This window comes from Haemaphysalis longicornis, unplaced genomic scaffold (assembly GCF_048455015.1).
Source record: "Haemaphysalis longicornis isolate Haplotype H1 unplaced genomic scaffold, Haemaphysalis longicornis Haplotype H1 scaffold_6, whole genome shotgun sequence".
Taxonomy (NCBI): domain Eukaryota; kingdom Metazoa; phylum Arthropoda; class Arachnida; order Ixodida; family Ixodidae; genus Haemaphysalis; species Haemaphysalis longicornis.
The window spans coordinates 74,980,766-75,006,772 of NW_027526407.1; the positions used below are offsets into that span (position 1 = coordinate 74,980,766).

Sequence of the window (26,007 nt, forward strand, 5' to 3'; positions counted from 1 at the left end):
AGCACGATGGGGTAAGTGTATATAGCCGCGTTAAGCACACTCAGTTAGACATAACATTTGAAACTCGCGCAAACTCACTCAAAACTCCCATTTTTACACATTCGTGTACAACCAGTACTCTAGTTTGGGACGGCGCCGCCAGCTGGCATTTATTCGAGCTTACTTCATGAATTTATAGCAGCCAAATCCCTTTGTGGCTGTAGCAGTACCCCAATGCAATGTGGTAATGCAAAACGCCCAAGGCGCAACTTCTCCATCTGTACATGGATACCTACATATCTCGCACGGAAGGGAAGAGGTTAATTGCTCATAGAGTAGCATGGGCGTCGAGAAAATGCACCCCGAAAGCGGCCCGGAGCGGTCTGGGTTTTTTTCCACTTCATGCGCGCATGCGTAGGACACTTCTTTTTTTGTAAGCCCGCTAAGCGCGGTGGTGTGAGGCGCCCCCGAATACGTCCCCATCGGCGGCCCGGAAATCGAAATGTCGAAATCGCCAGTTTTCAAAGCGTGTACTAACCTCGTTTCGTCGGGGCAGTTAACGTGCTACGCTTTGTCCGTATAGCTCCTCAAACTAGAGTAGCCTTCATGGCATAAACGAACCACATAAGTAGAAACAGAAAGTGGTTGACCCTTTCTTGCCATGTTGGTGGCGTGTATCGCCCGTGCGAGTGAAATCGCAGCAACTGTGAGCGCCGACTACCGAGGTGTTCAACAGTACGGCAGTACGCCCGGCTCGCCCTTATCTCCTGTTCCCGGCATCGTCAGTTCGCCGCTGGCAGCTGTATCGACGCTATCGCTGAATGTGCAGTTAGAAGCTGGCAGCCATCAGTTACGAAGGGCGAAAAAAACCGAATTCCAAAACCCGACCATGGCTGAAATCCTGAAAAGTACCGCACCGCCGTCAGTTGGAAAAGGGGACGTTTGCGGTGATGATGACGTCTTGCTGAGTGCGGGGTCTTCGACGCCCCGGGAAGTCTATGACGCCGCTGAGGAGAGGCATCTCCTGGAGTTGGCGCGCCAGTTTTCGGAGCCACCGACGCCTCCGGCGGGCTTGGCTTCGCCGGCTGCTGCGAGCCCCCGGGTGACCACCCCAGGACCGGACCCGAGTGAAGATGAGGTACCGACTTCGAGTGCCCCGTTGCGGGACGGCGCTGGACAAGAGGGAGACGAGCGTTCGGCCGATGACACTCCGTCGCCGTCGAGAGTGACGCCAATAACGGTTCAGTTAATCAAGGAGCCCGTCAAGGTTGAGGTGAGTTTGGAAGCGGTGGCATGCGACACTGCGGAATTCTGCGAAAAGGGGCAAAGTTGCCAGGAAAATTACTGTACGCTGGTTCGTAGGATATTTTTTTCATAATTCTATAAACTATTGCGAAGTGTTGTCTATGGTGGCCCTCCTTTGGCGGTGTCCTCTTGTTTGGGTCATTTGTAAAACAGTGGTCGGCGCGCACAAAAAGCGCGGGAACTGTCTCTTGACTGCAAGGGCGTTGCGGTGTGGGACTGCGCATGCGTCGTGAGAAGCACTGTAGGCGGCAACTGGCCACGTAACACAACATGAGGGGGCGTAGGGGGCATAAAGACAACATGAAAATTTGTGTCGATCAGAAGTCTGCCGTGGCGAAATATGAAATGTGCCATGTTGTACGTAAACTGCACCTAAACGAGAGAAATAAAGAAATTACGGAAAAACCAGACGTTCCCACTTTCTGGACGAAATCGCCGGCTGATGACGTCACCGTGAGTGACGTTACCGACACGGCACGCCTGGCTGTACTGGTTGGCGGGTGCCGACGATAAGCTCGACGTCATCCAGCCGTCTCAGTGTGGCTATTCTAACAGCGCGACGCGTCAACGTTGCTCACTGTTGTCCGACCGAGTGCTGGCCATCAAAATCGAAATAAGTAGGAACGAGTGTCTACCCCAGTTTACGCTTGGAACACTGACAGTTCAGTGGGGTCTAGTTGACCTATTCTCACCAAATGTTCCCGCCCACAGTCCGACTGTCGCTTCCTGCCGGGTTGGGTCCCTAGGCAATTAGACCGCTGTCACGAATTAGCGTTGCGCGGCTTAGTTACGTTCCGCCAATTTATTTAAACGCAGTGCCTATTCTGTGGACCAGACCACAGGATAATGTTCAGCTTTATTCTGTGGACCAGACCACAGGATATCCTTTGGCTTTATTCCGTGGACCAGACCACATGATAATGTTCAGCTTTGTTCTGTGGACCAAGATTGCCACAATCGTGGTAGAGTAGGCCACGTACACTTAATATTTGTTTTGTAGGTGGTTGGTCTACAAACATTTCCGGGGGGCAGGCCAACTTAACTTCGCGTTTTCTGCGTGGTTTGTCCACAGGTTTGTGATCTGGTTTACAAAAAACCTAGGCTATGAACCTAGTAACACATATTGTTGATGCCGATTTTTAACGTACCGCAACATTTTTTTTAGCAAGCCTGCCCCGAAGTCAACTGAAGCCATGCCAAGCTTGTTCCATAATAAACATTTCGACTATTACAAAGTTCGCGCGGGACAAATACGGCGCAAACTGCACGTCCTGTAGCGTTAAAAGGGTCGGCATCATGTCATCGGGGGTCGAAGACGCTTCTTTGCCCGCCTAATTTTTGTGAACGTGAACTCGGCCGCATTTCGCCGCATCGTACGTGGTGTGGAACGTAGGGCTCGCCGCTTCGGAAGTCTTTGTTGATTTCGTGTGTTCTGTTATGCTGTGTACTAAATGCCTGACGACGACATTACGCTACCGGCATCGCTTGCTGCGCGTAAAGGGGCATGCTGTTCTGATTAACGGAGATGAAACCGTCGGGGGGGGGGGGGGGGTAGAGGTATACAGCTTTGCTGTAAAAGTCTCTTGTCTTCGAAGCACGAAGCGTTCTAGCTCGAGGCGTAAACGAGAGTCTCTGTGTTTTTCTTTTCTTTATTGCATATAGAACAAACAGTCACGTCAATGACTACGACGCTGGTTTAAAACACATCAGTGTCGGTTTAAAACCCGCTCACCGAACTTCGGTGGGCAAAAACTATTGGGCAAAAACTATCATAAACATCGAAAGAAGACAATTCTTCCAAAATTGGTAACCACGTAAGCTCCGGGCACTGCATATTAATTACGCGTTACGAAGCGCTCTAGCGCGAGGCGTAAACGAGTGTCCGGGTGTTGTAGCACCGTGACATGAGAGGACGATTACGACAACGGGAGATGCCAACAGCCCCAGCCCCTAAGCAGCTTGGCCCCCAAAAATAAGTAGGTGCCGACAGAAGTAACTGGAGCACGGGAGCTGTGGCCGAACCGCATAGGAGCGCCGTGTAGCTGCACCCATGAGTTAGTGAGAAACTATATATATATATGGCTGCACCGGCGGTAAACGAAAGGAGCAGAACACGCATGCGCGCCTGCCGACGGTGATAGCATTAAGAATTTTTCGGTTTTAAGTGCGAATGCACTTCTTAAGCGAGCCTGAATCGACCGCCGCCGTAGTCCGCATAGCAACAGCTGTGGGTGCGCGCGCTCATCCTCTTCCTCCTCGTCTTCCCTAGCAACGGGGGGAGATGGGCGCGCGCTACTCTCCTCCTCCTCTCTCCGCTCAGTGACTGCGGGTGTTGGGCGCCTCCTCTCCACTATGGGCGGGAGAGCTCTCGCTCGCGTAGCGGGCGCTCCGCATTCCGACGCGTGAGGGCGCTCGTGTAGCCCTCGCCGTAACGGCGGGCGCTACTCTCCTCCTCCTCTCTCCGCTCAGTGACTGCGGGTGTTGGGCGCCTCCTCTCCACTCCAAGATCACGATATCCACCGTAATCGCGCAATCAACAACCGTGCATTCGCACTTACACACTCTCCCCCTCGGGGAAGTGCGAGGGAATTTTTTTCTTCATTAGGCTGCTTGGTTTTATTAATAGCTTTTTAGCAAGAGATTTCCTCCTCTTCCTTACCGTTCATTTCGTAAAGGACATAAGCATGTGCCCCATGCACGATTCATGTGCTCAGCAATCTCACAAGCATCAGCTGCTTAAGTGGGCTGGGAAATTATATGCACTGTTCCTGTAAATAAAGATTCCTATTATTATTATCCGCTCGTACAGCCGGCTGTGAGGTAGGTCGGTGCGCCAAGACAGCACATGAAACAGAACAGCGTGTTTATACGGAGTCACGAAACGTTTTCGTCCGCGGCCGTACAACCGAATGCACTGAAGAGGCAAGGTTCTCGCACAAGGGTAAAGACAAACGCAAGCGAAAAGAAGAAACTTGTAGAGCAGACACGCAACTACACACCGCAACTTACAGCTCAGCGGACCGGCGCACGCTGTCAACGCTGCCGCCTAAAGTCCCTCCAACTCGCGACCAGAGGACCAGAGCGTCCACCCGGGAAGGCACAGTCAGCGCAGTTCTGAAACACCGCGCCGAACAGCACCGCCAGGCGCCGCCTCAAATGGTCCACAAAATAATGCTGAGCATTATCCTGTGGTCTGGTCCACAGAATAAAGCTGAACACTATCCTGTGGTCTGGTCCACAGAAATAGGCACTGCGTTATTTAAACGCAAAGCGGCTGCGATGCCCGAGAGATCCGGGCATGTTGACACGCGCGCAGGAAGCTGCCATTGCAAACCACTTTCTGCGCATGTTCTCGCCTGCTCTTTGCTCGAGAGTGACCGTACAAATCAGGCGCAAATTCCGGCGTGTTGTAGCTTGCGCGCATTCGTTTTGGCTGTAAGCGAACGCTGGTGCTTCGGCTATACAAAATGAAGGCAGTGAGTTCACTGACACAGTTCGTCTTGGGCAGAGATGGAGAGTTGTTTACTCTGTCGCTTGCAGTGAGTGCTCGTGTTGGATTCATTTTCACAGCCATGTTTGCCCTATCATCCTCATGAATTGAACAGGTTTATATTTTCCCCTGGCTCATCGTCGCCCAAAACACTGGCAACTCGTTGGCAAAAAGCTCGCCAGTCATTCTACCATGCCACGGGTCATTTACTTTTGACTCTTCCTTTTACAGCGGAGCTGTTTAACCCCAGTCCTTGTTATTCCCGGCTCGCGGGTGTCCGTGTACAGAAAACCGGTTGGGACAAAAGGGGGCAGTGCGGCAGCAGCGGAGGCGCGGGAGAGGGTTGAGAGGGAGAGAAAGTGGCGTCGAGCTGCGTGGAAGGGGAGAGAACGCGGCGCAGCAGCTGCGGAAACGCCCGTGAGGGGGACGTCGAACGCGTGGCGTCGAACGCGACACAGCCGTTCCCACCGCCAATCACGTCAACACCGGCGGCCTATAAAATGCAGCTGTTTTGTGTCATCCTTTCGACTGCGCCCTAGTCAATCGTCTTTTCTTTTAGGGGTGAAGCCCCTTATGGTCTGGGGCTGTTGGCGTCTCCTGTCGTCGTCGTCGTCGTAATGGTCGTCTCATGTAGCCATGACACTAAAACACCGGGAAGCTCGTTTACGCCTGGCGCTAGAATATAACGCGTGCTAAAAAACACGCCGGGACACTATAGTTTACGCCTCGCGCTAGAACGTAACGCGTACTAAAAAAAAAACACCGGGACGCTCATTTACGCCTCGCGCTGAAGCGCTTCGTGACGCGTACTAAAGAAGCACTGGTGCACTCGTTTACGCCTTGCGCTAGAGAGCTTCGTGCTTCAAAGACAAGAGACTTTTACAGCAAAGCTGTATACCGGTACCTCCCAACAGTTTCATCTCCGTTAGCAAAAAAATTTCCCCGCATTTCCCCGAGGGGGAGAATGTGAAAGTGCGAATGCACGGTTGTCGGCCCGCTTGCGGCGCTTGCGCTCGGCCCCCGCAGCCCACCGCCTCGCCGCCTTCTCTTCCATCTCTTCCATCGGGTTTGTAGTATCACGTGTACACCACGCAGTTATCAAGCCGCTATAACGCCGCTGAGTCGCCAACGCACGCCGCTGACGACGTAGTTTGAATGCGTTAAAGATATAAGGCGCGTCACTAACTCTGATATCAGCGTCGCCTCCGTGGCTTGGTCGGTAGAGCGTCGCGCTGCGGCCGCAAAGTCCTCGGATCGAAACCTGGCGCCGGATGCTGTTTCTTTTTTAAATATAGAGGAACACTGCGGACGCCGCCGCCGCCGCCGCCGACGCCGGCGGTGGATGGTTTGGGGTCGCTTATAAAGTGCATTCGCACTTAAAACGCTAAGGCACCAAGAATACACTTTACAGTGCATGCTTCGCCCCTCCCCAGGTTTCATGTTAGTGGAGATGGCCCCGGATTTTCATGAATGTGCGCAGCCCAATGAAAGAGAGGAAATTGCGTCTGGGAATCCATGTCGGCGTGGGGGGTTATGGACTCACGGGAAGACCACAGCTGATGGCTTGGCATGTCTATTGGATTCTTAAGTGTCTTTTTGTGTTTGCTTTCTTTACTATGCAATGCTATGTCTACGTGGTAGCCGCTCCGGCCGAGTTAGGCGAAACGCTTTGGTTCTCTTTGCTTGGAAACTCGAAATTCGCTCCATTAGTTAATGCTAACACACCTGTGCTTCATTGTAAGCAAGAGCCTTGTGTTTCACTTCGTTTATTTTTACTGAAATGTCTTACTTTTACTTTCATGTCACTCTCATGAAATGACTTTTGTTTGGCGCTCTTTGCTCTTAGTTGGCCTTGCGCCATTAAAATTCAAACATCATCATCATTATAAGCAAGAGGAAGGACTAGTGCCGGCGAGCGACCATCAGAACATATTTACATAAGTACAAACCCACAATGTAGACACGTTAGTTTGCGGTAAGGGGAGTGAGCTCCCCGGTTTTTAAATGCAGAGCATTTCAGTAACTCACGATGTCACCCGCGTTGACGTCCGTAGTCCGCACCGCACCCCTCCCTACTATATAAAAAAAAATACTATCCGGCGCCCGGTTTCGATCCCTCGACCCTGCGGGCGGAACGCAATGTACATGATGCTCTACCCACTGCGCCACAAAGCCGACACAGAATGGGACGCTATGAACGCGCCTTATATCGTTGACTCGTTCAAATTACTGCTGACGAGCGCTCTCTCGTCAGCAGTTGCCACAAGTGCGACAACATTAACGTGACGCAAACTACTTAACGTCGTGCGCCCCCGGAAATGCTCTGCATTTGATCGTGCCCCTCGCGAGGGGATGTTTCACTGCGTCTTCTCTCGGTCGCGGGACCCGTGGCGCCATCTGGCGGAGGCGCGGCACAACTCGTAGCACTTTCTTTGAAAAAGCGCCTCGAAAGCGCGGCAAATCTGAAATAGGGATGACGCGCTTTTCTTTTCAAGTAGCATTACATATGTTAATAGCGCCCGGGCATCTTGACCGAACGGGTAATTTGCCCCTGCGAAAGTTGTAGCAGACTATCTGTTACGAAAACACGAACGAAAACACTGCGAAAGAGAGGAGCTATAGTTTTCATAGGTACGTGCATAAAACTTTCGTGAGATTTTCAAACAATTGATTATTTGACATGTTTGGGAAACAAGATCCTTTAATAAAATTCTGCCGAAATTTTACATTATCGTTAGGTCGCAGGATAGTGGCCGTAACGGTTATGGCAGATTCTCAGTAAAAAGTACACGGGTTATTTTTTATTTCTTTAGCTTTAAAACAGCTTGTTTTATTTTATTATTGTATAATTACACACTCTTCCTTGCGTTTTTGTGGCAAATTGTATTTGAATTTAGGGCCATAAAACGTTTCAATCCAAGAAAATGATGAAACAAAGGCGAGTGCATTGTATAATGGCGGCCCATGACGACACGGACGGCCGTGATGTGAGCCGCATATACACTCTCGCCTGATTCCTCTGTAGTGTATATAGTAAAGAACTTTATGGCTGGGCTATCCACCGCTGTATGACAGATTTAGCCTACCTTGTTTTTTTTTGCTCCCACGTGCATTGCAACACAAGACAAACCTAGCTTACACCTTCAGAAAGGAAGCGGGCGGGTAATTTAAGACCTGTCATTTTGGACGCTGATGCCGTCGTGATAGAATCACCGTTGCCCGATGGACAAAAACTGTAGGGAGGTACCAACTTCCCAGTACTTCGAATACAGCAAAGTTGCCCGTTGCCGTAATAACGGTCCTCTTACGACACAACGGCTTGGCTCACGCTTCTGGCGCCGCGTACCCTACTACGGACAGGTGTGGGGTCTGAAGCCCCAGCGATAACTAAGGCCGCAAAGTTCAAGGCAGACTTACTGGTGCGGCTCGCCATGCTCATACACGGGCTATCTGAAACCAGACGGTGTCCCTATACAATTTCTAAGCACATCTATCTCACCTCTTTTGGGCCTAGTGCGCAGGACAGCGGCCACCCGAAAGATGCTCGCAGCTCCCACTCGGGCGTCGACAATCGAATGGTAGTTTATCTACCATAGGCTAAATCCCAGGAAATGCCGCAGGACTTCTTGCTAGGTTGATTTCTTGTTCTCACTAGAGTCACTAGATAAGGCACAGAGTACCGTCACTTCGGCACGCAAGTGAGAAACGGCGGCCATTTTGGTGGTTACGCCGTGTTGCTACAGCTTGCCGCTTCAGCGGCCCCACTGTAAACTTTGACGAGGTCATTTGTAAACAACACTGCCGAAGACGCAGCAACACAGCCTCTTCAGACCCACTTCTGCCGCTGAAATGCTGCGTAACGCGTTATCTTTGATTCAAGTTCGAACGGCGCCAGTCGCACGCAGCCGTAGAGCATGGAGGACAAGCTGAGGCTATCACAGTTGACCGACAGAAAACGCATAAACAACAAAATGGCGGTGCCCGTGAACCGTCGCAGTGTAAACAAATGTGGCGTGATGCGCACGGACCAATGACCACGGCGGCGGCACAGACCGGTAGGGGAAACGAGTGCCGACACCCTGTAACCTTATTGACACTAGTTCTCACCTGATTCGCGTGGATTGGGCGCGGTCGAAGCGCTCAAAGTTGTGCTGATTATTACCCACGGATACCGAGTCGGAGGGGTCCAAATAGTATGGACGACGAATCATTCCGGCCTTTTGGGAAATGAGAATGCGCACAACGAGGCTCGAGGTCTAACCAACCGAGTGGACGCCGAACTTTACATTTACGCGCATTCATTTCGGCGGTAGGGCAGGGGCAGGCTGTTGTCCTATTGAGACTTAAGTTATCCTTGCAGGTTACGGAGGGCCAAATACCCGGCAGCACGTACAACCTTTAACCAAGGGGGGGGTCGGTGGCGTGGCGACTGTTCCAGGCTTAGTTTCCCAGACTCCGTGGCCTACAAGTGACTCACTCATGAATTTATCCTGCCTTAGAGCATGGGTCCTGGAAGGAGTTTAGAATTCTTACCATACGATACTTGCCTCTTAAATGTCAGCACCCTTCTGAAAAATTTCGTATATACGGAAATATGGGAATACGGAGTATTTTCCTAGAATGACACAAAGCCGCAACAAAACACGGAATATTTTAGAGAAACACACGTGAACGAAATAGTGCATAGTTGTCCAAAAATTTGACACCGAATTTATGTCTGTAAGTTTACTAGAACCGCCAAATCATTGTCGGTATGAATTCCGTATATACGGGATATACGGAAAACATACGGAGCGTCATTTTGCTTAATATTGAAGATAAAAACACGAAACCTGTGCGAAACGTTTTGATTGCCCACACCAATGTGCTTCCCTGTTTTTTATACTAACATCCACTTTCGGTGTGCTTGGGGGCGGCATAATCCGTATGAACTTCGTATTTCCATGATTCCGTATATACGGAACGTTTCAGTAGGGCAGATTTGACGTTTTAGCATATTGATTGTGTCTACGAATATAACTTGCGGTAATGGGTATCAAGTCCAGTGGAGCACACTTTTGTCGTTCAACCTCCTTATGATACGTGCCGGCGGTCTATATCCAAGGGTCTACAGCTGCTGCCTTGTGGTGAACAGTGTGCTTTGATGTCGCAGCCGCCTGCTGCCGTACCTGTGACGTCACTTGCCTCGACGGTCTGGGCCTCCGTGACGTCACTTTTCGGCGCCCCAGTGCTTGTCACCGCCGGGCCAAAGCCAGCGGGGGAGACCCACGAGATCGTGCCGCAGTTGCAGTTAAGTCGGGGGACCAGTGCGCGTTATCGCCATTGTTGTGCATTAAAATCAAGAGTTGGACGAAAAAAGCGACGCACGCTGTCCCAATATGGCGCGTAAAATGTGCGGACGCCGGAAAAGGGAATTGAATAGCCTTCATTACAAAAAGACTGCCGAATTGGTGAAGTTGAGACAAAGGAAAATGAAAAATAATGGTGAAACACATGTGCCCGTAACGGTGTGTTCTGCAGGCTTAAATAAAGTTTATCCAATCCAATCCAATCCGCACGCGTTTTCCCTCCCTGGAAACCATTCCGGTAGCAGTCAGGCATACGCATGAAGGATGCAAGACTTGCTTTGGAGAGGAAATAAAACGCCTGCGGAAACCGCCCTCCGCTCATGTGCACGGCCCATAAGAGAAAAAAAAATCCAGCTCTTTTTTTAAGGGAAAGAGGGTTTGATTTTGAATCTGCTTCGGGAATCTGAACACGTCAATCTGCTATGACAGTGTTGGGATGGTGCAATCGGATAGACGTCGCCTTCATAACGGGAGAGACGCAGCTTTGATTCCGACCACGGAAAGCGTTTTTTAGACGATAGTCTTTCTTAAGCTACTTAAACCCAGAAATTTTGGTCTGTCTGTATGTCTGTCTGTCTGTCCGTCTGTCTGTCTGTCTGTGACTCGATTCAGCCACCCGGCCAAAGTAAAATTGATATTGCGTAATAGTCTTATATACTCACAGCCACAAGTAAACGTCTAAGCCCGGTTTATATGTTCATACTTGTCAACTTTCTTGAACAAGAACAAGACATTACGCAAATATAAGACAGGAAATTAGTACACAAGGAAGACAGGAAATTAGTACACATATATACAGTGTTCCTTTATTAAAAAATTCATGGATGTTTGGTTTTCCGATAACAAATGATATTCTACATCTACTGCAGAAAACCGCCGCCTCCTGGCGGCATATGACAAATCACGCGGCAACAGCAACGAAAGGTTCCACTAGCCAGGTTACACGTTCTGCTTGGAACGCACGTGGAGCACGGCCACGCGGCTCCAACGTTACTAGATTGACGCGGCTCTATAAACCTTCTAGTCGGCCGCCTCCATTCATGCGCGTCTCCGCCGTACTGCAGCGCTGGCATCGAGGAACCCGGCCTGTAGCAGTGGAACGCGGTAAATTCAAATCGCCTTGCGCAAACCTTTAGTGTGTTTACCTTGGAATGAGCGCGACGGTACAGGAACAGCATGAGAGGTGAGCGGGAAAGCAAAGGGGGGCATTTCCTTGGCAAATGTCTACAAGGACTATCGTCTTTTGACGACATTTGCAACGAAAGGAGCAGATACGCGGCGAACTTTTTCTTTGAAACCCTTGACGTGCCTTTACTTACCATCATCGTTTCCTGAAACCCATGGTGCAAGGTTGGCTTTCGCGCAGTTCGTTTTGGTGCGTTATAGTGAGGCTAGGAAAGCTTCGCTTGAAAAAAGGCGCAAAGGAAAAAGGCTGACAGTAAGAGGACACGTTATGCAATGAGAAACTAATGATCTCGCATTCGCTGCATCAAAAGAAGTCCTTAGGGGACCTCGCAATTTTATTCCCATTAGCTCACGTCGTGGCGCGGCGCAGGAACATCGTGTCCACGATGAACCTCTGCTGCACCCTGGACCTGCGCAAGATGGCGCTGCAGGCGCGCAACGCCGAGTACAACCCGCGGCGCTTCGCGGCCGTCATCATGCGCATCCGCGAGCCCAGGACCACGGCGCTGCTGTTCCGCTCCGGAAAGGTCGTCTGCACGGGGGCCCGCAGGTGAGCTGTAGCCTGCAACTGAGTCGCGAATCTATGCCTTCCTATTCGAATAAGGAAATACATAATTGACTTCTCGCCCTCGCATGGCTAAAAAATTGCACCACTTTCTGAGGGGAACCCTGAGGTGATGCGAAGCATCGCAGAGTTCCAATCCAAGCCAAGCCAAGCCAAGCCAATCGAATCCAATCCAATGCCCTTCGCGAGAGAGTGTTCGCTATCGGAGAGGAGAGGGGGTGAGCGGCGGAGAGCGCAGCTGGCGCGGCGAGGAGAATGGGGGAGGGGTGGATGCCGACAACGCCGACAACAACGCCGGATGGATGCGGGGACAAGGCGAGTGAATGAGATACGTCGCATCTAAAAGATTAGCCCAGGTTCACTGCCTTAACGCCTCGAACGCGGATGTTAGCAGCGAAGATGCCTGGCATTCCCTAATGGCGAGGCTAAGTTAAGCTTTACAGAACTTCTTAAAGCCACCACCTCGGCTCCCGTTGGCCCATCAACTCTCGCGGGCGCTACCGACTGGCGGCGTTTCCTTCCGGAGAGTGCGCGACTTCACCCATTTCCCGAACATTCAAGAAACGACCGCCAAGCACGCTTGTCTGTATAGGGACCGGACAGCTGGACGTGTGGCGCCACCACTCGGCGCTCCCCTCGTCAGTGGAATGAGCCAGTGCATTGGACTACACGGCCTCCCGTTGTTTTTGTCGTGTTTGCTTCGGTGGTTTGTATGTTTTGGTGGCGTTGTGAGCAGACATGTGAGATGAAACGAAGTCTAGACAGATGTGTTGGGTTCTTAGATGCAGTAATGACTACGTAAACTTGTCGGATGCGTCTAAAGTTGGGTATCGGCTGCAATGGCATGAGCGCTTTTTGCAGCGATCTGCGCTTGGCTCCACCCGTTCTGAGTACGAATAAAACTACTATTATTAGTATTATCTTCTTCTTAAATGCACTAACGGCTACGCAAACTTATTGGATGCTTGTAGGGTTGGGGAAGGGCTACATTGACACGAGCGCTTTTGCAGCGCTCTGCGCCTGGCTCCGCGAGATCTGAGTAGGAATAAAACTATTAGCAATATTAAAATTCAGTGCTACCACTTTAAATTGTCTTCACTGGTTTCAATAACTACGGTTTCCACGCCAGGCTTAGCGCTGGGATACCTCGATACGTGTGCTTTAAATAGAAAGGCACCTGCATACGAGATGGATTACCGTGTAGCCGTAGAAATGTTGCGGTAGTTTACACTTTCTGTAACCGTGAGCTTTGTACCTTCGGTTTGGTGAGCGACACTGTGACAGCATGGGAGCCTGAAAGCCGAAGTGGAAATCCCACGTTTGTGGTGGTCATTTTATCAAGAGCCAAAGTTATTCACCAACTCAACAGCCCAAGCTACAAACCATCCCTCCTCCCTTTCCTGTTTTACCACCTGCGTAGAATAAAGGCTCGCACCGATAGTTAAAAAAATGCGGCAGTGTTAACGTCAGCCGGTGTTTTTTAATGCTTATGTATTCTTTACAGAGTAGCTAAAAAAATCGTGCAATGCCTGGTGAAGACACCGAAAACGCGCGATTAGTTGCCTCAAATATGGGTGCATGAGCCCGAGTCCTCCATCACAGACACATTTCCGACACGCTGGAAAAGGTTTAGGTTTGGAGAGGGGGCGTGGAAGTTCAAAATTAAACAGCAAAATCATCTAGCCCTCCGTCTAATGATTATGATGGTTGAACACAAAGCTTTTCTTCGTGCGAAATCGAATGGGAAATGGTTAAAGTCAAAGACGCTGCGATCAAAAGACCAAACTGTGTGCAGGTCAAATTCGACGCTTAACTAGTCAAAGTTTAAATCCAGAAGGCAACCAAGGAAACCCATATGATAGAGGTTTGCGATAAACCATCATCGTAGTTAGACGGAGGTGCGCATGATTTTTCAAGCGTAGGTGGCAGCTTGTAAACCGACCGCAGCATTCAGTTGTGAAGCTGAGTACAGGTTTCGGGCACCCTCCTGTCTTGCGTCCTTCAGCCACGCAGGAATTGGTTTTTGAAAAACCATTTACCAACTAGCCAGCAACCATTGCAACTCTTGTAAAGCAATGCTTCTCCACGACAAGCAGTAACGTTCTACTATCATGCGGTATTTAGTGTATCAACGATTACCGATGACTGTAGTAAGACCATTTCTGTGAAATTAAACACGTTTCAGCCGTAGGTAATGAAGTTACGGAAGCGTCGTCCTTCACAATTTCTGTTTTGAGGTAAATCACCCCCCAATTTTGTCTTTCGCTTGTGCACGACGTCGACGCCGTTTCATCATCAACTGCCCAAGGCCAGCGCCGCATATTCCTAGATCGGTTGCACACACTGGCTTTGTGGGAGCATTTAGCTGCAGTATACTCCTAGATACGCGAAACTGCATGCAGGCATCAAAAAATTGCATGAAGCAACGAACTTTCTCTTCCAGCTTGACTTCCAGCTTGGCGCATTGAGCGTCGTCTGCTATTTGTGAATACTGAGTATGGGCGTAAATCACACACATGGCATTTCTCGTAAACGTCACATCCACGCTCAAGATTTACCGATCTGAAAAATGCACGTGGGGTTACGTACGCTTTGCAAGCCGCACCGCAGAAAAACGACAGAAAGCCATGCACAGTTACGCTGCGCTGACCTCCACCGGCATTCCACTGACAAGCGGTTCGCCACGGGCGGCGCTGTTCGCTGAAGCGACGGTGGTGCCATAGAACGGCCGCCCGGTCCCTATATGCATGCTCCTCCGGACGATCCGTTGGAAGCGCGCTCTCCGTTTGGCCGACTCCTCTCCACGTCTCCTGGACTTCGCCCCTCCCGCGCCTTGGCTCCGCCCACTTGTGCTTGATGATGATGATTTCTATTGGTTTCCCCTTTGTATAGGGGTGATGACATGTCATCTTACCAAAAAGGACTAATATGCCTATGCTTTACACTCTTGCTTTAATACTAGCGCTGCTTAGGGCAGGCACAAAAAGCTCATTAGGCACAAAATACTTTTTTTTTCTGTTACAGGTGGTAACTGTCTTAGGCAATATTCCCCTCTCTGCTTTTCGTCCACCAGCATTCTAATCTTCTTTTCGTCCCCTCGACAGCCTTGAAGTTAACTTCCTCTGTGCTACCCTTAAATCCTAGCGCTTCTGGAAGCCGAATATTTCCTTCATGTAGATTTGGATGGATACCCTCGCATTCTAACACTATGTGCCGCATAATTTCTGTTTCTTTTCCGCAGACCACGCATACCCCATCATTTTGTGAATACTTCCCCACAAAAGTTTTAGTTCGCAGGCAACCTGCTCTAGCCTCAAAAAGCAAAGCGCCCGCTCACCCTCTCCCTCTGCGCTGTACCGGTGCTTCGTGCTTGCTCTCCCTCTCTCCGCTACACTACACGCATGTCTGGTACTTGCTCTCTTCCTCGCTTGGCTACGCCCTCTCCACTTATCCGGGCCCGCTTTACCACTCCTATTCCTAGCATCACTAAATAAGCTACGCTTAAGAGTACCTTACTTCGTGCACCCGGAAGCGTCTGGGGCCATCTTGTTTCTGGCTTGCAGTGTTGCCATCTCTCGCAACGAAACCGCCGCCGGTTGTGACGGGCAGAGTCAGTCAGTCAGTCAGTAAACTTTATTGATGGGAAAGAGGAGGAGGGAAGGGTAAGGTGGGGCTAGAGAAGTGAGTGGAGCCCTCTTTCCAGGGCCCCAGTTTCAGCTGCCCCGATCTTCGCTCTTCGGATCAGCTCTCGCTGAGTCCCGAGAGTGCGACCGGCCGCTCTAGCGTCCGCGCAGCAGGGAGAGAGAGAGAGAGGAGAGGCACCCAGAAACAAAATGGCTGCGCCCATATGTAAAAAAATAGTACGTGGTGCCGACCGACCAATGAAAATCCTGGCGGCACATAACAATGAGAGAAAAGAGTGCCGAAACTCTATAAGTCTTTATTTGTGACGCGACCTGTTCCCATGAAAGCCTCGTCCAAAAACAGCTTTGCTGTTGAAAGTTATCTGTACAGTGGGTATATTGTCGGAAAGCTTGATGGTAAGTTTGAAGTAGTCATATGACTTGGACAGTATTGACCTCTCCATGCTGGCTGCCTTGCTCTCAACTCGCATTTTATTGCCGCGTAATTACCTGACAGCGGTGTACCATCATTTTTTTTCTCCCCCTCTTTTCTTACAGCGAACTTCAGTCCCGGATAGCGGCGAGAAAATTTGCTCGCATTGCTCAGAAGCTTGGATACGACGTAAGTTGGTCTTTGTATGTTCTCCAACACCCCAAAAGGTTGCAACGGACGCGGGGGGTTCTACACGGACAGCAGCCCCGGTCCGGGACAGAACGAGGGGGCTTTATTTGCAACGGCTCGCTTCATTTCTGGTTATCTATATGTGCACTTCTTGTTCTGGCAGTTCGCACTTGCGGTTGGGAGACATTCTAGTTGTGGACGTAGTAAAGAGGAGATAGAACAATTTGGAAGCTTTAGCACTGCTTGGGACGTTTGAAACTGTATTCTCAATAACAAAAAAGAACAGCGTGAGAGTGAAAGAAAGGAAACTCTTTGGTGACGCTTTGATAAAATCAAGTACATGATCAACAAGGAAGAGTAAGCATTGTATTTCTGCCTCACGTTGTGCGAGGTATAGGCATGGTAGATAATTCGTGTGAGAGCGGAAAAATTGCAAAAGTACGTGTGGAAGGAAGTTTTTGCTTGGCTTGAGTAACTTTGGCTGTGCTTCAACGGTTTAATTTGAGAGACAAGGCTAGGAGAATGTTGAGGTTAGTCTGCAAGCGGATTGGCGGAATGTCAGGAGGTTGAAAATTGTAAGCATCTTTGGGAATTTTAGAAGCCGAGAAGTGAGGGAAAATGAACTCACCCGCTGCCTCGGAAGTGCCGATGATTACAAAGCGTTGCTATTTACACATTTCTCCAGTTCATCTGAACCAACGAGCCCTGGCAATAGGTTTCTTGTACCATATGCGCCAATACTGCTCCAAGCCCCAACACTTGAGAATCAAAAAGCAAAAAAAAAAAAAAAAACTGAAGAATTTGTGTTTCATTCTTTTGAGGCTTCGGTTCACGGATTTCTTGGCGTGATACGGCATTGTAGTAATCGAACATGGTGCAGGAGATGCAGTGGCACACGTTGCGTCAGGTAAGGGTCTGCCGACGGACCATATTTCCGCATCCAAGGTTGAATCTACACAATACGGAATTCCCGTTTTTACTAATGTAATGCTGGTATCAATGCAGAGCTGGTGGCCTAATTTGTGTGAGCTAAGAAGGCACATTAGTCGCTCTTCCGATGGAGGTAAAGCAAACCGTATTTAGGATGAAATTGAGACAGAAAAGCGCCCGTCGCCACCGGCGAAAACAGGCCCGACACGCCATCTTTTCCATAAAAATTTCCCGCAGCCCGTGTCTCCGTGGGAGCACGAATGGGCATATAATCTTTTTCTTTCCTGCAGGCGAAGTTCACGGACTTCAAGATCCAGAACATCGTGGCCAGCTGCGATGTCGGCTTCTGCATCAAGCTGGAGAGCCTGGCCCTAAACCACTCGCAGTTCTCGTGGTGCGTCTGTCTGTACCGGACGTCTCCCCGTCTAACGCGTGCTACAGCGACGTTTACGCTGTTGAAATTATCGTTAAGAAAAGAAAAAAAACACTGAGCATTAGTTAACGGATCCGCCGCGGTTCTGTTAGGGAGGTCATGCATATCGTTTGTGATTACTCCTGCCCTTTGTGACCACCTTAGGTAAAAACTGAGTTAAATCAAAGTCCACAATCCACCCTCCTGTCCAAAATCTATAGTGCCAAAGTCTGAGGCCAGCCAAACTCCAAAGCCAACGCCCGCGCTACGAACCCAATGTAAATGCAAAAAAAACCTACCAATCATGTACAAGGGAGACAAAATGGTCACAAAATTTAATGTATGATTGGCTGTTGATGGATTTTAATTATTAGTAAAGTGGGATTAATACGGATTAAGATTATGGATTAACATGGTGGATTAATATGAATTAATATGTGTTAGCACAGGACCGGGGTAATTGGAGAATAATGGGAGAGGCCTTTGCCCTGCAGTGGGCGTAGATATGCTGGTGGTGAATAACGGTAAAAAGTGACTGTCTTCTCGACGGGGCGGCATGATTACGTGTTCTGAATGCTTTTGGCTTCAAAGCGCGTTAGCAAACTTAACTGGCCTGAGAAATTTTTTTTGAACTCCCTAATGGAAAACCGACTTCCTGGTACCAGCAGTTCCGCATGGTAACCGTCAAAGCAATCCGTCGGCGCGAAACGGGGCTTATATGACGGATGTGGTTTAGAGGCTTGAAGAATTTAAGTAACACAAGCAAGTGGTCACGCCGCCTTTAGTTTCCCACGCTGATCGCCTTATTTACCTAGCAGAGCAGATTTCATCGTGCGACGTCACTAATATGTAGAGCGAAGTGAAATACCATGGTGTATCAGTCTAGTACTACTTACGTGAAAACCACGTGCAACCTGCTGAGCAAATTCAGCAAGAGAGTGTGCGAGTGCCGTCGTATAGCCGAGAGGAATAAATGGTAGTTGGGAGAGACGGACAGGAAGAGGTGGGGATAAGCCGAAAGTGTCTATACTTGGCGACTTTTTTGTTATTTAGGGTAAAAAGGAATCCCAGCTAAATACGGTGACGTTTGTTTCCTTAATGAACCACAAGTACTGTTGGAGTATGGGGAGGAGCGTTGCGAAGTTGCCATCCCACCGCTGGCAACCCTTTGTTGCATACGGGAAGGTGTCCCCAAGCCGAGCTCCGTCGCCTCCGTCATGTGAGGTAGCGCGGTGGTGAGCGGCCAGAAAATGTTGCTGCCTTGGAGATGACGACCAGAAGCCGAAGGCAAACTTAACTGGTTTACTGCATGGCGAGAGATGAGCCGAAGCAAGACAAGAACAATGCTCTGACAGGCGAGGTTGCAGTACAGGACTCGCGCAGACTGACAGCATTGATTCACTGGTCTAGAATGAATCCATTTCGGCGCTTGGGGCTCGTGTTTATACCCAAAGCGCTAACGGTCAAACCAGCCTTCCCCTGCTTTTGCACACGGCGCGACATGGTACAGACATACACAACGCTCCTTCCAGAGTTTGTGAGGAGCAGGTAGTGGCGGCGCACGCTGAGTCCGGGAGAGAGGAGAGTAGAGATCTTTGCAACGACGTCCACGCCCTTTGGACGAGTCTGTGAGCCGCGTCTGCCGCCGCCGAAGTTTGAATCACGCCCACAGGGAGGCGCTCGCGATCCAGCCGTTCCCAGGCACGTTGTGGCGTGTTGGGATCCGTTGGCTGTCGCTGCTTGCTTGAGTCATCGACAAAGAGGCGTCCACGCGGTGGGCGCACGTAGTGGTGGCTCTGCCACAAAGCACAAAAGCACTGCACGAAGCCTGCATCACAGCGGTGCGCTGAATCGTAACAGGAGCTACAAAGTGCGTGCAGACTTCGTCAAAAGTTTCTATGTCACAGGGCTCATCACTTAGTCCAGAAAATTCCAACAAAACCTGCTTGTGATGCACTTTGATTTCCCGAATTGTTCTCCGTAACATATCGAAATAGTTTTGCCGGATTTCATTTGTGGAACATCTTGTTGGCACTGAAGATCTTGTGTTGTGCGTTGCACCACTTGAGGTAAACGGTGCCTAGAAAATTTCGACAAAGGATGCACGTTCGAACTGCGAAATATTTTTTATGGAATTTTTTGGTGTCTTGTACGACACAGGTGCGTAGCGTAAACGCAGAGCAATAAATGAGACACCAGGAAAATACACAGGACGAGAGCTGTCTGTTTGCCTTCCTTGGTGCGTTGTTTATTGGCTTGCACTATGAATATGTATCAGCATGCTCAACAAGACACTTTACGCCGTAGCTTGTTTCGAGCAGATGTCAGGCTGGCTGAACTGAAATGGCAGCGTCCATAAAGGTGCACACTCTTGCTTCTCTGCGCAGCTATGAGCCGGAGTTGTTCCCTGGTCTCGTGTACCGCATGGTTCAGCCCTGCATCCTCCTGCTGGTATTCGTGTCGGGGAAGGTGGTTCTCACCGGTAAGCGTAAATTCGCGTTGATATTCGGGTTGTTAAGGGAGCCATAAAGAGAAAATACAACTTCGTTTAATTTGAAAGAACTAGGATTCAGTATTTCACTCAGCTCCATTACAGCGCCTAAAGATGTTTTTTTAACGAAAAAAAAAGCAAGAAGTATTTAAAAACTTTCAAATTTTGCGCCACAGTGACGTGTTATGAGCAAGAATGACGTCATACGGGCCAACAATAAAACATAATTTTCAGTGCGTTAACTGCACGTTAGCATTCAAGTGATGCGGTCAAATGGAACTAGACGCCCCATTACAGACGTCCAGTCATGTGTCGTCGCGACAGGTCAGTTAGGCGGCCGCCAATCGCACAAACAAGGTTCCGTGACGTCATAGAAAAGTTACGGGAAATTGGCTAGGGGGTCGCGACCGCTTCACACGTTTTATTTAATATTTCCGTTATTTTTTCGAAGATTGCGATGATATTGGTATCATTGTTATCGGGACTAAGCAGTCTTTCTAATAAACCAAACTTGTATTGTGTCTTCATGGCTCCTTTAAAGGAAAAAAAAAAGGCCATTCCTCCCTAAAGACAGTTGAAAGAAGTCTGGAAACTTTGTAACATCGTGATTGCGTCAAAATTTCGCCAAACCTTTCGCTAAACGTGCGTCCAACTGTCGCTAAAAGTGCGTGCAATCGATCGTCAAACCTTCGAAGACCCCATTCGCAAACGAACAACGAGCCCATGCGACGATTGTCCCAGCACTAACTAGGTAATCGCATCTACGAATGATCTAAATGGATACGCATACGGGTTTTATGAGATAAAGTTATACTATTGTACTCCTCCTTCATGATCGATACGTGTACTGTCGTAAACGTTCCTTTTTCGCGATTTTCGAGTAACCGTTTTGACACAATGGAAGAAGCCCGGTAACTCACGCATGCGCCGTGATTTCCGGAGATCTTATCGGAGCTTTTTGGTCGACCAATCTGTCTATTGGAGAACGCGTTAGTTTTTTGACAGGACGCCACCGGTCCCACAAAGAAAGCTTCACTTTAAAAAGTTATAAATGGCCCATTGAGTGATAAATGCCGCGTAGGCGTCGGAGGCCGTAAAATGTTCCTTGCGAACTTTACCAAAGTGCAAGAAGTCTTGCTCACAAACTTCTAACCAGCGCAATAAGACGCCTTGCAGAACTTACTCTGTGCCATAATTTTGCATTACATGGCTTTGTGTTCTCGCGCATAGTGGGTCGTCATCTAAGAAGTATACGAGGACGTTTCAGTAAGTATTCAGCCTTGCCCTAAAATAATTAGCTAGGTAGTTGCAAGTGGCGTTACGTGGTTGAAAATGACATTTATCTACCTTCAGTGCTGCGAAATCAGCTACTCGAGATTTTTATGTATCTTTCTTTTTGACGGCCAAAGTGAACACAGCAACCCGTCTACAAAAGTTCAGTGGAGAAGCCCACGGGACTGGCCGCCTGTTCTCTAAATGAACACTTCTGTTTTCTAAAATGCCATAAACTGTTGGTGACAGTAGTGCTTCATAAGCAACCCCATGAGGTCCGGAGGCAGATTTCTAAACTGAAAATTTTGGTCGTGCATGTGAGAAAACCACTGGAACGCCCCTTTTGGTTTGGCTATGTGGTCGCAAATGGGAACATCAAAAAACGCGAACATCAGTCCAAACTATCTGCGAACACACATCTGCGAATATTGTGTGAAAGAGTGAGTTTCGCTACCCGCAGTGGAGAAAGTGAATCTAGCTATACAACTCGAAAAGGGTGGTTGCACAAGCATTCGGAAGAGATTGACTTGCAGAAATTTAGAGGGGGATGACATATACAAGAAATGGGACGACTTCACTGAGCCCGTGTAGAATCATCTGTGGTTAAAACACTTTAGCTCAGCTTTTCTGTGTGGTGCTCTGAACTTATCACAGCCTCATCATTATGTCGACCAGACTAACAGCCCGATTTATGATAATGATGATGATGACGACGGCGAGCATTTTGTTCTTCACAGGGGCCAAGGTTCGTGAAGACATCTACAAGGCCTTCAACAATATTCATCCCATCCTGAAGAAATACAGGTCTACCTAAAAAGACGGCTTTGTCGCCAAGCTGAGTTAAATTAATTGACATACATATTGCCTCCAGGACCATTCGGTTCAGCCGTATACGATCCCTCCTGTGCAGTTCATGCGCCTTACGGAAATGTAAATAAAACGTTAGGTCAATCCCCCTCTCATGGTGTGAATCGGGTAATTGAATGCCATCATAGGAGGTTGCGCAGTGACTTTATTGCGGGACCTCCACGAGGATTTTTTGGCATTGGAAAGCAAGTGTGATGCGACTGCAGTTGCTTTGACACCAGTGTCGTATCGGTTTCTATGTGCTGTAATCTCTAAGCATTGTGAGTAGGCGAAGTGTGATTCTGTCTAGGAGATGGTGTTATCATCGTCGAGAAGGATCGTAAGTCGGCTAACGTGAATCGCCCCCATGGTTCTTCTGCTCACTATTCTATTCCCGTCGCGTGTATCGGTCACGCACACCAGTGATCTTCCAGTGGTCTAGACAGAGAGTGAGGAGGAGTAGATAGATAGAAAAGGTATAGTAAGGTAGATCTTCCAGTGGTCTGCAGAGAGAGTGAGAAAGAGATAGAAAAGGTATAGAAAGGTATAGAAAAGGTATCTAGAGATACTAAAATGTGTATATTGCGTGACTTGTCGGTAGCTTGGTTCGATATCCGTGCCACCCGACCTGTTGATGTTGCATGCCGTACCTACAAAGTGACCCTTTGACTAGCTACAGTCTCACCCCTGACCCCTCACGCCTGTGTCTCCTTCCAAGGATTTGTAAGAAGAAAATTACGAGGTAACCAGAGTACTCCCTGGGATCCATTCTAACCCTACTACGGCGGCCATTTCGCGCTTAACAATGACCAAGAAAAAGGGACACAAAAGTAGTGGCTATCGCCGTGAAGAGCGGCGACTGAATAGTTCTTTTTATTTGCTGCGGGGCCTTCAGGAGGACGGGAGCAGCCGAAGGCAGCTATGAAGGGCTGTGTCCTCAGCACGGGCTCGTCGCACATTAGTCGCGCAGTCTCGTTGGCGTCGTCCATGGAGCACACAGCGTAGCACGAGGCCATGAAGAAGAGTTCATTGACGGACGTGCTGTTCAAGACAGCGGCGCCGGGGCCCGTCCGTGCTTTGCCGCTCTCGTCGAGGGCGCGCTGGGCTGCCCTCACTGCCGCCGCCTCCAGAGCCATCGCCGAGGCGTTCGATGTAGTTAGGCCTAGCACGGCTCGAGCCAGGAGCCTACCCACACCCGCGTAGTTGACCACCTGGTGGAGATCAGAGTGAAAAAACGGGTAGGAAAAGATCAGGGGCTCGACAGTCAGGTTGAGCTCTTGGTTCCAGGCCACGTCTGCGACGCCGTCGGCGCCGAGAATGTTGTACAGGCCCGAGGAAAGGAGCTCATAGCGCGCTTCCTTGTAGGCGACCCAGGTGGCGAAGAAGGAAGCCTGTAGCGGAGGCAGGACGTCAGCCGGGACGGACGATTCGGACGGCGCCGTGATCTCTGTCGGTAGCTGCATCGTATGCCGCAGGGAGCCCAGTATGCTCCTCGCGAGGCTTCTGTCATTGTCGGCAGTAGGAACTAGGGTGAACCAGGCAGTTCCCACCATGTCTTTCACCTGGTGCAAACATTTTATGGCCGCGGCGTCCGGCGTGGAATCAAGAGGCCGGTGACGAGGGTTCCGGTCGTCGACCATCCAACCTACCTCGAGTATAGTCCGGTAGGCGATGTGTTCTGCCACGGCGTCCTGCATCCGGGCGCCCAGATCCAGCAAGTGACTTATGGCTTGTAGGACACTCGGATGGTCGACGTAGACCGGCACGTCCCGCGTCATGTTCACTCCGGGAGGCTGGACGGAGCGGAGAGCGTGGAGCCATGACGCGGTGGGCACCGACGGCGTGAGTAGCACGGCCATCGTTTCGAGGCTGACAACGAGCGGCTCCTTATTGGCCGTAGAGTTTCCCAGGGCTGCGCTGACGAGATTTTCCAGCGAGGTAACGCGCGATGCCGCTTCCCGCTGCTGTTCTCGAGGTAGGCCTAGCATTTTCAGGGTCCTTTGTATGTTCTTTCTGAACTTCCTGGTATTTCGAATTCTTTGCACGGTCGCAGCCCAGTGGGCGAGAGTCTGGCTTCTGCCGATGTACACGGCAGGCGTTCTGTTACTCCGCAAGCCAATCCGTATCTGGAACCAGAGGTCGACTCCCCAGTTGGCGGACAGATCTACCAGAATGTCAAGGAGGTCGTTGGCATTTAGATGGCGGTACGGCAGGATGCGCCGTGCTCTGAGGAAAACGGCCAACTCTTCCGGGTAGCGCTGTGCGTGCAGGCAGGACTGAACCAGGGCAGCGACCTTTTCGGCGGTACTGGAGCTGGCGTCGACCTCGGAGACGTTCACCGCCATCACCGACTGCAGAGCCTGCCGCAGCATCCTGGCTTCGGCTGCCTTCCTCATGGACATGACGGCGGCTCCCCGGCGCCAGCGTCCGCACACGAAGCCGTACAGGCTGTGGCAAGGGTTGCAGCCGACGTCCAGGGAGGACTGCAGCTCCCAGGCGTACTCCTGGCACGCGTGGCTGTCGCAGACGGCGCGGAGCGTGGACAGCAGCCGGTTCTTGCGCACGAACACGTGGCCGTGGCGAGAGGCCAAGCTTTGGTCGGCTATGGTCAGGATCTTGATCATCATGGCGGCTCCCAGGATGACACTGAGGAAGACAGGGGCCTTCCGCGCACCCTTCAACACCGCCAGTACCCGAATCGCGACTCGGTCGATAGGTCTCGCGCGTGCCTGGACGAAGGAATATGGCAGCCGATAAGTCTCAATACCACCGCTATCTATAGTGTTCTGTCAATGAATGAATGAATGATTTTGCGGAGCTTAGGCTTGAGGTTTGGCTTTGAGGCCTTCCGTTATCCAGTACAACGCTGCGGGTGCGGGCTAGTTTTCACGAATGGTAAACTTTTTTTTTGGAATAACATCGGTAACCTCCAGCTACGCGCCGGAACTTAACCTTACGCTGAGGTCTCAGTATAGGCCAACGTAAACCTGCAGCTTGAAGTTAAAACCGTCATCGCCATGAAAAGCAGGCTCTACGAAACCCCGTTAGCTGCGCAGTGGAAACACCATGTTCATCGCAATCAATTCCAAGCCATTCACTGCACTGCTGGCAGCTCGAGCGTTGTTAGAAAGCCAAAAAAATTCCAATCACGTGATCCCAGAGAGATCATGTGATCATGTCTGTTCAGAGAGGAATTGCTGTTCTACCGGTGCAGATGAGGTTAAAGGGACCCAGAAAAGCCTTTTGTAAAAGTTACAAAAGGCCTTTATTGTCGCGTAGTACCAATATAGCGATGCAATGCCGTCGGAATTATTGATCTAAATTCAGTATTAGCTGCGCGAGAAACAATTAAGTGCACCTCTCCCCCCTTGCCGATCGATTCCTCCTCCCTCTCTGCTTCTTTCGAAGCAGCTGGAAACACTGGGAATAGCGATGTGACATCGCGACGCTCGACTTCCGTTCTCCGCTAGCTACATTCCTGCGCCTAGTCACGCGTCAATCGCTGCGGACCCGCCTTTGCTTCGGGATGGCGCAGGAAGGAGGAAGAGCCACTGATCTCCACCAGAGTTGCTGGATGGCGCTTCGAGCTCTCCGGCGCACGGCCGCCGGAAGTTCGAGCGCTCGTCCCGGAAGTCGGGCCGTTCCAGCATAGCGCATGCTACGCATGGGCTGGTTTCGCACGCATTCCGCCAAAAATGCCTGCTTGTTGCGCCGTCAACTGCACAAGCAGACCAGAGAAGTCGTCTGGGAAGACGTTCTACTTGGAAGTATTACAATAATCTGAACGACGTGCGTGATACGCAGCGAAACGCAAATGTCATATCAGTGTCGTTTTTAAGCTGGGGCTCTTGTTACGCAGATTCCCTCGCTCTAAGCCGGATTTATACCGGCGTTGGGTGGCAAACTTATACCCTAGTTACACGGCGAAAGTAACCGCAG

The 26,007-nt window shown here is 50.2% G+C and overlaps 1 protein-coding gene across 1 annotated transcript; it reads left to right on the forward strand.

Annotated features, from left to right (window-relative positions):
- The first annotated feature begins 446 nt into the window (after positions 1 to 446).
- Positions 447 to 22,181, forward strand: LOC144143508 (uncharacterized). The gene is made up of 7 exons (XM_077675287.1): positions 447 to 1,252; positions 9,927 to 10,063; positions 11,678 to 11,857; positions 16,054 to 16,117; positions 17,338 to 17,441; positions 19,847 to 19,941; positions 21,960 to 22,181. Exons 1-7 carry the CDS (start codon positions 641 to 643, stop codon positions 22,034 to 22,036), a joined length of 1,269 nt encoding a protein of 422 aa, XP_077531413.1. The 5' UTR covers positions 447 to 640; the 3' UTR covers positions 22,037 to 22,181.
- Positions 22,182 to 26,007: the final 3,826 nt, after the last annotated feature.

Bases quoted from the DNA above. Each gene is read 5' to 3' on its own strand.
- LOC144143508 (XM_077675287.1), top strand. From the start codon at position 641: ATGTTGGTGGCGTGTATCGCCCGTGCGAGTGAAATCGCAGCAACTGTG. The intron at 11,858-16,053 runs GTGAGCTGTAGC...CTTTTCTTACAG, and splicing joins GTCTGCACGGGGGCCCGCAG to CGAACTTCAGTCCCGGATAG. The intron at 17,442-19,846 runs GTGCGTCTGTCT...TTCTCTGCGCAG, and splicing joins AACCACTCGCAGTTCTCGTG to CTATGAGCCGGAGTTGTTCC.